This window comes from Chiloscyllium plagiosum, chromosome 24 (genome assembly GCF_004010195.1).
Source record: "Chiloscyllium plagiosum isolate BGI_BamShark_2017 chromosome 24, ASM401019v2, whole genome shotgun sequence".
In the NCBI taxonomy this organism is placed as follows: domain Eukaryota; kingdom Metazoa; phylum Chordata; class Chondrichthyes; order Orectolobiformes; family Hemiscylliidae; genus Chiloscyllium; species Chiloscyllium plagiosum.
This window is the reverse complement of record NC_057733.1, coordinates 6238005-6249415: the sequence shown is the minus strand read 5'-3', so window position 1 is coordinate 6249415 and position 11411 is coordinate 6238005. Positions and strand designations below refer to the sequence as shown.

General features: G+C 45.8%; 1 protein-coding gene across 2 annotated transcripts in view; it reads left to right on the top strand.

Moving 5' to 3' along the window:
- Nucleotides 1–7028, top strand: part of LOC122562003 (transient receptor potential cation channel subfamily V member 6-like) — a 52780-nt gene extending 45752 nt beyond the window's left edge. For both annotated transcript variants that reach the window (XM_043714373.1, XM_043714372.1), the window contains 3 exons: nt 996–1264; nt 3967–4073; nt 6242–7028. In XM_043714373.1, the coding sequence (XP_043570308.1) occupies nt 996–1264; nt 3967–4073; nt 6242–6464 (599 nt within the window). In that variant the 3' untranslated portion in view covers nt 6465–7028. The remainder of the gene's footprint in view (nt 1–995; nt 1265–3966; nt 4074–6241) is intronic.
- The last annotated feature ends 4383 nt before the right edge of the window (nt 7029–11411 follow it).

The following is an 11411-nucleotide window of genomic DNA, read 5'->3' as shown; positions in this document are numbered from 1 at the left end:
CCTCCAATTTTGGTGTCATCTGCAAACTTACTAACTGTACCTCTTATGCTCGTATCCGAATCATTTATGTAAATGACAAAAAGTAGAGGGCCCAGGACCGATCCTTGTGGCACTCCACTGGTCACAGGCCTCCAGTCTGAAAAACAATCCTCCACCACCACCCTCTGTCTTCTACCTTTGAGCCAGTTCTGTATCCAAATGGCTAGTTCTCCCTGTATTCCATGAGATCTAACCTTGCTAATCAGTCTCCCATGGGGAACCTTGTCGAACACCTTACTGAAGTCCATATAGATCACATCTACTGCTTTGCCCTCATCAATCCTCTTTGTTACTTCTTCAAAAAACTCAATCAAGTTTGTGAGACATTATTTCCCACGCACAAAGCCATGCTGACTATCCCTAATCAGTCCTTGCCTTTCCAAATACATGTACGTCCTGTCCCTCAGGATTCCCTCCAACAACTTGCCCACTGCCGAGATCAGGCTCACTGGTCTATAGTTCCCTGGCTTGTCTTTACCGCCCTTCTTAAACAGTGGTACCACATTTGCCAACCTCCAGTCTTCCGGCACCTCACCTGTGACTATAGGTACTCTGCCATCTTTAATTATTTCTGCACACAAGCACCGACCGCCCCTCTAGATCTCCTATTCCTGCTCCCCTTTTGGTTTGTGTCATAATCCATGGACAATCCGACCAAGATGTACCACTTCATACTATCCTCTATTACATTTAAACTGCTGTGTTTCTGCCCACACCATCAGTCTGTTTCTGTCCTCTTGAATTCTCTCCTCACACTTCACAACACCTCTAAGTTTTATGCCATTTGCAGTTTTTGAAATTCAGCCTTTACTTCCTCAATCCCTCTGTCCAGAAACTCCCCTTAATGACATGGTTTTTTTTGTAAACAAGTGTGTTTTGGCAACTCTGCAGGTCACATCCAAGTTACACACCGCGGTTCAGAGTTTGATGCTCAATATAATTACTTTTCCTTGCAGCCCTACATTTGTCATTCCAAGAGCTGGACCCTTCCCAGTGGATTCGTTTTAATGACTATAAGAACCTGCTTTTTCTGATGTTCATGCTGTTTTTCGGACTCCTCGACATCCCACTGAACTATGAAAAGTACACCCCCTTCATGGTCAAGATTCTATACGTGGCGTACATTATGATGACGTTTCAGCTGATGGCCATTCTCTTCATCTTCTTGATTGCCCAGACACTACGGCGGGTAATGAAGAATTCTGATGCACTCTGGCAAGCTCAGGTACTGAGTTCATAAGAATTAATTTGTCAGTGCCCTAAAAATATAGAAGAGAAATGGGATTTTTTTTAAGCATGCTGTCCTGTTACATCAATGTGTCCCACTGCTTGGTTCACTTAGCACGGTAAATCTAACAATTGGAAGTTTAAACTTCCTGCTATGAATGTGCACATCTCAGGACTATCTTAGTACTTGAGGTGCATCAGTGACACACGTTGAGTTGGGGGCTTTACTACACCCATGTAACAATCTGCTGGCTGCTTGGACAGATGCAAAGATGTACACTCTGCAGATCCTTTACTTTTACTCCATTGTACAATTCTTTCAAACTTGCTGGGGATAAACCATTAGCTTCACAAGTTGAGCGCTGCAAGTGCCCCCATCTGCAGTGATAGTACACACGTTGGAAATGCACCAGATCACTTGTTCAAATTAGACTAGCTTTGTATTTTTCCTTGACATCAACTTGTCCTGAGATGTTATTACACACTTCTGAAGCAGGTAGGTCTTGAACCCAGGTCTCTTGGCTCAGGAGTAGGGACACTCAGTGATGCAGCTAGACACACACTAAGGGCACTATGGTGATAGTCTGCTGAGCGTGAGAGTGCACTGCTGTGGATGGAATTAAATCCCTGTCACGTAGGTGCCAGTAACCACTCACCCCCTCCCCACACCTTATGGAATCACTGAAACACTGGACCCATAACTTGCTGGTGTCGCTGTGATTGTTCACTCCATCTGCCATCTCCCTTTGATCTGCTGAGTGGAGGCCAGGTGAGTGCTAAGAGAAAGTCCATGGCTACTGCCTGAGTGAGGATCAGCAGGGAGCTATCTGAAAACCTGGAGGCAGCTCTGGCCTGCTCCTCCTCCTCTCATTGGGCAGCGGGGGTAGGGAGGCTTCCACTGCTGACTTCTTCAGAAAGCCCTCAGCTACCTGCAGATCTTTCCAATTTGAGGATGTGCCCATTAAATCTACCCTTTTCTGAAAAATAAACTTCACAGGGTTAGTTTTGCCCAGGAGGGGCACTGCAACTGAAACAAAGTCAAATGGTTAGTGGAAGCTCATGAGTCTCATCAAAATTAAACCAATTATTCATGGTGACACTGCACCCTAGCCCCTGTGGTGTTCACTGGTCTGTAAAGGTCTTTAATGTGCCTGTGAACACCACCTCTCACTGGAGAATGGGCAGCAACGTAACCACAGTTCAGAGGCAGTTAAACAGTATGACTCTCTGCCTGTTATCTCTATTCTATCTTTTATAGTATAATGAGGATCAGAAATTTGACTTCAATTCCATCAGTTTTATTTTTAGCGAACAGACACTTAGGTGAAAACTCATCCAATGACTGCTGAGAGTTATTATAAATTATATTTATAGACATTCTCAAGCTGGGTAACTTCCTCGATTAAGGTTCATTACTCTTGGCTACCCTTTTCAAATCCATGTTAGCTCTTTCTAATCAGCTCACATTTCTCCAAGTCATTCTTGTTGATTACATTTTTAAACAACTTCCCCAAATGAACGTTATCTGACCTTTCCAGTTTTCCTCTCTGTTGTTCTCACACCTTCCTCCAATAACGAAGATGTATTTGCAATTTTCCAGTCTAAAAGGTCAATTCCTGAATCAAGAACTTAAAAAAAAAATGATGGCCGAAGCATCTGCAATATCCTCACCCACATTATTTAAAAGCCTTGCGTTAAAACCATCAGGACCGGGGTTTGTCAGTATTTAGTGGCATTTTGTCTTCAGTACAGGTTTAATACTGGGAGCTGGGGCAATTGGATACTGAAGGTCAAAGCCTCCAGGAACGCGTTCAACCAGAGTTGGCAATGCTATTTGCAAAGCCAAACATAATTATTCAACAAGTCTGCCATTTCCCAGAATTGTAACAAACAGCAGGAAGCCATTTGGCCCATCATGATTACTATCCAATCAGCGTAATGCATCTTTGCCATTCTCCCACCTTGCCTTACTTCCTTTTATCATATTACCCTCACCTGTTTCTAAAGATCCGGCCTTCTATCCTTTCTCATCTGAGATAATTGGAAAAATGTTCAGTGTTAATCTTGACCTCCCTCACAAGATTCTTGTTGTAATACTAATGAGCATCTTTGTGTCTTCCATTGCAATTCTTTATATCTCGCCCAGTCCCCCAGTGGGAACTACAGCTTTCTAGGTGAGAATGTGCCAGCTGTGGATCAGTGGAAGCAAACAGGGTTTTGTTATTCATTCATGGGATGTGGGCATTGCTAGCAAGGTCAGCATTTATTGCCCAGAGGGAAGTTAAGAATCAATCACATTGCTGGAGGTCTGGAGTCACATGTTAAGTCAGATTGGATAAGGATGGCAGTCCTGAGGAAGGGTTACAACCGAAACATTGATTTCTCCACCTCCTGCTGCTGCCTGGCTTGCTGTGTTCTTCCAGCCTCCTGCCTGTCTACTTTGGATCCCAGCATCTGCAGCTTTTTTGTCTGTAAAACAAGGATGGCAGATTGCCTTTCTAAAGGACAGGAGTGAAACAGATGGGTTTTTGCAACAATCAACTACAGTTACATATAGTTGCTATTAAACTATAAATTCCAGATTCTCTTATTGAAAGCAAAGAGCTTGCAGTTATATAGCGTCTTTCATAACCTCAAGATGTCCCACGGTGCTGTTCAGCCAAACCATGTCAATTGAGATTATTTTCTTCCTGCTAACAGATTACAGCGTCGATAATTCATCTCGAGCGGTGGCTTCCGAGATACTTCTGGTCTCCTGCTGGTGTCTGTGGGCTGCAGCTTGGACTTGACAACAACTGGTATATCTGGTGAGAGCTCGGAAATGGGTCCAGTAGTGTAGCTCAGAGGGGAAAGAGTTAACGCCTTCACATCTTCCACTGGACAGTGGGGAACTTGGACACGTGCTGTGGGTGAGATTCAAAACATAATGGCTGCACCAGAGTCAGGAGGGAGCAACAAATTGAAATGAATGGATATAAACTTTGTCTGAATTAGCTAATAGACTCCCTTCATGCCTGTTCCAGGCGTACAGCACTTGTTCGCAAACAAGCATCTTACTGACTGGCCGTAAGTGAGGGTATGTGAAGAAACGTTTTACCTGCAGTCTCCAATAAGGCAGGTGGGAAGGACATTCACATTGTGAGCTGGCTGTGTCCACCACCTTGATTATGGGAGAAAGGGCCATTGTCCAGTGCCCAGAAACATGCGTTAGCCCTTTATATATGCAAATAAAGGGATCAGCATCTTTTTGATGCCCTCTTTAGCTTTCTTGTCAACTACATTCTGGAGAACCAAGCCTGATTGAGGGTAAAAGATGGTGGTGAAGGAAGGAGGGAGGGGGTGTCTTTAAAGGAACTGACCGCAGAATGCTCCTCTAGAGCCAATGTTAAGAGAGGGCAAAATGTTTCTCATTCCCTCCCCATCTACCGCTATATCTCTTTCCTTCCTCTCCCTACACTGAGCCCACGTATCTAATTATGCTCCCCCCCCAACCCTCATCCTGTCATTGTTTGCCACTTCCCCTCCCAATAATAACTGGAAATGAACAGACTTGTCCTCCAATTTGAGGTTTATGAGATGAATCATAGAATCAGAGAAGTCAGGCAACACCAGGTTATTGTCCAACAGGTTTATCACAAGCTTTCAGAGTGTGGCCTCTCTGTCAAGGCTTCACCAGATGAAGGAGCAGTGCTTCAAAAGCTTGTGATTTCAGCTAAACCTGTTGGGCTATAACCTGGTGTCGTCTGACTCCTGACCTCGTCCACCCCAGTCCAACACTAGCACTTCTGCATCATAGAACCCCAACTTTGCAGATCGAGGCCATTTGGCCCATCAGGTCTGCACCAACCTCAAAAGAGCATCCCTCCCTATCCCCGCCTTTCCCATGGTGAACGCACCTAGCCTACGTAACCCTGGACACTATGGGCAATTTAGCACGGTCAACCCACCTAACCTGCACATCTTAGGACTGTGAGAGGAAACCAGAGCACCCGTAGGAAACCCATACAGACACGGGGAGAACGTGCAAACTCCACACAGACATTTGCCTGAGGCTGGAATCGAACCTGGGTCCCTGGTGCTAACCACTGATCCACAACGCCACCCACAAAAATGTTGAATCCTTCCCGGCAGGAACCCAGCACCAGGGACCCAGTCTCCTGTATGACAGATGGGGATACTGCTGAGGACCTACGTCGATGAGTATCTGTCATTTGCAAGTTTAACTGTTTGTTATCTTCTGGACTGATGGCTCATTTACAGCACTAGAATGGTGACACGGTGGCTCAGTGGTTAGCACTGCTGCCTCACAGCGCCAGGGAACCAGGTTCGATTCCAGCCTCGGGTGACTGTCTGTGTGGAGTTTGCACATTCTCCCCATGTCTGAGTGGGTTTCCTCCCACAGTCCAAAGATGTGCAGGTTAGGTGAATTGGCCATGCTAATTGTCCATAGTGTTTGTCAGGGGTAAATATAGGGTAGGGGAATGGGTCTGGGTGGGTTACTTTTCGGAGGGTCAGTGTGGACTTGTTGGGCCAAAGAGCCTGTTTCCAAACTGTATGGAATCTAATCTAATCTCTACTGCATCATTCCCACACATCCACCTCCTCAATGCATCCTAACCCATCTGCTGCCAAATGATCATAATTTCTGCGCTGACTGCATTCACTTACCTAAGGGTTCCCGTGAGTGTCATGGTGACTTGATCTGCCATCTTGCTTTGCTGACCACAGAGCTCACATTCTCAGTGGGGGTGATGTTTACATCACAGGGTCTGCCTCACTATTGCACTGTAGGGGTCCCAAGATCTTACAGAACACAATATAATTCCCAAAAGCAACTCTTCGAATAGTTTTCCTAACCACCTTTCCAACATTGTTATCCCTCATCCATTTACCCGTTGACCTCACCTTGAAGTGGTCGAGGTGCTACGTAAATGCAAATTGTTACTTGTGTGGCCTCTCTCTGTTGATCTCACAGGGTGGAAGACACAATCGATAGCGATGCACAAAGCTGCAGCAGCCCCAAGCATGCAAATGTGGAAGAACATCAGGAAACCAGGAACAAGACTGAGAAAAAGACCATTGGGAATGGGACTGATCCCAACTCCGGTGTGGAGCTGCGCATTCTCCGACGCAGATCCAGGGCACATTGTTCAGACACAGCTTCCAAAGAGGTTAAAGGCGCTGAGTGTCATCTGTAATCTCCGAGAGATGCTTCGTGCCACTTCCATTTGGGCTTTTACTCAGTGGAGCATCTGTCCATTCTGCTACCCATATGCAGGAGGGACAATGGGACCTATCATTCATAAACGACAGATGGCAGAGATATCACTTTGCTCAGGCAGATGATGTTTTGGTGAGCTGTTGATAGTGAGGGTTTTCCAATGTTTGTGCAGTGGTGCTGAACTTCACAATATTTAATAAGTATCCTCCCCCTTCTCTGATATCTGGGGAATCTTCCTATTGATTGAGAGATTCAAATGCTTTATAATAGACACCTTAGAAATAAGTTATAGGTTGGGTTCTAATGGAGGATTATCCATGAGCTGGAATCTAATCTTGGCTTTCAGGTGGTTTATGGACAGGAAAATGTATATCTGCGAATGATTGAGAATTGTTCACTGTATGGAGGGTATACAGATTTCATCAGAACAGTGATATTACCGACTATGTTGGTGTAAAAGATATTCATTTGGTCAGCGCCAAGATTGAAACTTTGACTGCTGATGTGACATTTAAATATATATATTTATGTAAATCCAATAAATCTCTACTCTAATCTGTGTCATTGTTTTTGATGGCTTCCTGCTATCCCAAATGAAGACCATTCACCACCCACGGTCATTATAGCCCTCTAAAGCTCACACCTTCGAAGGACGGGTACATTGTAAATCTAACCTGTTTTAGTTTAACTAGAGGGTAGTAAGGAGCCACACATTCAAAAGGTGTTCAAAACCATGAGGGGTCTGGAGAGAGTGGCCAAGGAGAAGGTTTCCCCATTGGTGGATGGATCAAGAATCAGAGGACACAGGTTTAATGTTGCAAAAAACACAACAGTGACATGAGGAGAAACATTTTCACACGCTGAGCGGTTACAATCTGGAATGTGCTGGCAGAGAGGGTGCTGAAGGCAATTGAAACTTTCGAAAGGGACTGAGATCTGAAAGGGAAAGATTCACAGGCCAACAGGTCGTTCTGCTGTAATGCACGCTTTGTTAATGTGAATTTGCTGCACAGGAAGTCGCTGGGTTACTAAAGAGTTCCCTTTTTAAGTCTGCTCGTAGGTTGAGTGTGTATGTAAGTCGGAACAGTTACGTAAGGTTCACAAATAATTTAAGTCAAAACACAATGCACCCAAGTTAATGCGATCCGACTTAAAATGGCGACGACAGCATGGCGTGGTTCTCCCTCGGGCTGAGGAACCGCTGAAAATGTGCAATGTTTTGAGCACCGTGCCCACCCGTTCGTTAGTATGAACCATTGTATGTAACTCAATTTTTAAAATAATAGGCTTTACAGAGGTCAGTTTGTAAATACGGGCTTCCATAACCCGGGCTAAACCTGTAATGCGATTGACAAATTGGGGACGCTAATTCCAAAGCGTGAACTTTTGAAACGTGTGTTGGCTGTAACGTGGTAACATTGCAAACACTTTAAGCACTATTTCTAAAGCGGGATTTCTCTATAATATGGGGTCGCTCAAGAACGCAACCATTGTGTCATAGAAGGACTGACTGTACAGGGAGAAAGTAGGGGAGTGATACAAGGTGAGCTCAAATCACAGAGAACCAGCCCAGACACAAGATGCTGAATGGCCTTCTTTTGTGATGTAATCATCCCATGGTTGGCTGTGAAGACTGATAGGCAAAGGTGAGGACTGCAGATTCTGAAGATCAGAGTCAAGAGTGCGGTGCTGGAAAAACACAGCAGGTCAGGCAGCATCTGAGGAGCAGGAGAATTGACGTTTCGGGCATAAGCCCTTCATCAGGACTGATAGACTGGGAATGTTTGAGGGAGAAATTGGGTTGAGTGTATAGTTCAGAGGTAATTCCGTGGACTTTTTCCTGCTCCTCCGATGCTGTCTGACCTGCTGTGCTTTTCCAGCACCACACTAACCTTGACCCCACCTGGAGTACATTGGTCTGCTTTTTGTGGTTCTGCCTGCTTTTCTGCATGCCTCGATATCCTTCCTGGTCAAAGACTGTTCTGAAATGATCTTCCAGGCCACCTCAGTCAGCAAGTCTGCAGGGATTGTAGAGGTTATTTTCTAAACGATGAAATCTTAACTCCTTCCAGAAACATCTCTCTGATCCTTTTGTCTCTGCCTCTTTGCATTTTTCTCACTGTGATTCTCCAGCCCCTACAACACAAGTTATGCCCTTATTCTGAGATACAGCCCAAGGCCAGATGCCAGCTGTCACTCCTGTCTATCCAGTTCACACAGCCTGGGTTCAAAATGCTAGGGAAGTGCAATGAAAGATTCCACAAGGAGCCATTCCACCATTTGTAGGCTATTTCTGCATACCATCAACCCCACCCCAGGTTTACTGCTGATAGGCTCACTAATGAGGAGAAAGTGAGGTCTGCAGATGCTGGAGATCAAAGTTGAAACTTTATTGCTGGAACAGCACAGCAGGTCAGGCAGCATCCAGGGAACAGGAGATTCGACGTTTCGGGCACAGGCCCTTCTACTAATGAGCATGGTTAGCCTATCAGCAGCAAATGCTGGAGAGAAGTCGTTTGTGATTGGAAGAGGAACACATCATATCAAGAGAAGTGACGTCAGTTTGGATTTTGTAGCCAGGCTGCATTCAGGGGGATCTGCTCCGTGTTGACCCTTAGCCACCCCTCCTCCCCACTAACTCTGACCATGCCATCTCTCTGCTCAGCCCCCTATCCCTAGAATTAGTGCCCTTGGTCGTATTTTCTGCCAACCCCCTCGGCAACCTTTGCTCCCTAACCCCACAGTCTGCACTCTGCCTCCACCTCCCCCAAAACGCTGTCCTTGATCATGCTCTCTCTTGGCTGCAAGTTGCTGTCATTGGACACACGACATAAACACAATGGCGAGAAGAGCACATTCGAGGCTAGAAATACTGTGGTGAATAGCTCACCTTCTGACTTCCCAAATGCTGTCCATCAGCTACAAGGCCCATGACAGGAGTGTGATGAAATACACCCCCCTTGCCTGGATGAGTGTGGCTCCAACAAATCACAAGAAGCTTGAAGCCAAAGTAACCCAGTTCACTTCCATTTCCTACAGCAATTTCAACATCCACTCCTTCCACCACCAATGCTCAGCAGCAGCAGTGTGAACTATCTAACTACAGATGCACTTCTGCAGTTCGCCAACACTCCTCAGACAGCACCTTCCAAACCCACAACTAATTCCATGTACAAGGACATGGACAGCAGATACATGGGAACACCACCCACTGCAAGTTCCCCTCATAGCTGCTCACCAACCTGACTTAGAAATATACCGCTGTCGCTGGGTCAAACGCCTGGAGTTCCCTCTCTAAGGGGTTTGTGGGTCTACCTAGAGCACATGAACTGCTGTGGTTCAAGAAGGCAGCTCACCACCACCTTCTCAAGGGCACTCAGGGATGGTCAAAAATACGGGCCCAACCAGTGACACCTATCCCCCATGAGAGAAACGTTCTCCCAGCTAACCTGTCTCTCCACTGCCCTTGACTGCACTCTCACTCCCCAGTTACTCACCATTCGAGTTCCTTGCTGTGCTTTCTTATGTGAGTATGAGTGAGTTCCACCCCCCAATCTCAGCATTCTCCCTCACCCAACTTTATGTGCACAAATCCACTCACATTGAGTCTGGCTGGGTGAGGCGGAGTGAGTGAAATCCTGCCTAAAGGACTGAGACAGACATACACACACATACTAAAACAGAGGTTGCTTGGTTTTGGGGGCACATACGCTCCATCCCCTGCTTCCACCCTGACCGTCCTGGGCTTAGGAGGGGAGGATAACCCAGGCGGAAAGGCATACCCACACCTGAACCCCACCAAATTTTGAATAAAATCCACTGAGACTAGTTTGCTGTGTGCGCTGTCAGAGGTCAATAGAAGATCAGTGTTATTTAAAATCAGTGCCTTGATTCTGCCCTGGTGCCCCAGCTCTGCTTTAAATGAACAAGTGAAAATGGTTTTATTAATTTGCTCTGTTGCTTGGCCCTTTTTAATGGTCATTTTTATTTATTACTAATTTTTTCCATTATCAGTAGATAGCTCTGACTTTGTTTCCTCTTGCTGAGCACCCTGTTTGGTTTCTCCTCTCCACTTTGTTTTTGGAGACTTGTGTCTGACACTGTATCTTGCTGAAATTTGCTCTGAACCCCTGGAGTAAGAAACGAAACTGGAAAGCAGCTCATCTGCAGGCCTCACTTTCTCCTGTTCAGGTGAAAATCTTGGCGAAACCGTGCTTTAACTGAAAGTGTTCTGGGAGAAGGTGAGGACTGCAGATGCTGGAGATCAGAGTCGAGGGTGTGGTGCTGGAAAAGCACAGCCGGTCAGGCAGCATCCGAGGAGCAGGAAAGTCGACGTTTCGGGCCAGAGCCCTTTATCAGGAATGAAAGGGTTTTGGCCTGCCTTTCCTACACTTGCTCACTTGTTCGTGGTCCCTGGTTTGGATGTGTCCCTTCAGAATTTAACACATTTCCCATTGGGTTTGTGTAGTTTGCTGTCATTGGAATTTGAGAATGAAATGCGTAGTGATCGATCATGTTCAAAGCAGCAGGTTTGTTACATATGCTGCTTGGTGTAAGAAAATTCTGATATTGGAATCTAAAGGCACTTGGAATCTCTGCTTTCCCCACCTCCCTCTGATGCTGGTCGAGAGATTCCCACTGCTTGAGATTGGACTTAAATCTTACTTGAACCGTGGATAATGTCAAACTCATTCTTAACAGACTGACCAAAACATCACTTTCCCAAGGCCAGCCAAGAAGTTGCTCTATTTCTTGCAGAGGCCTCTCAGCGTTCACACTTGCCATTCATAGAGTCTATATAACAACAAGGAAAGACATTCACACTATGATGTGTCGTCACTGTTGTACAGCAAGGAACAGAGCTGGAAATGTGTTGCTGGAAAGGCGCAACAGGTCAGGCAGCATCCAGGGAACAGGAGAATCT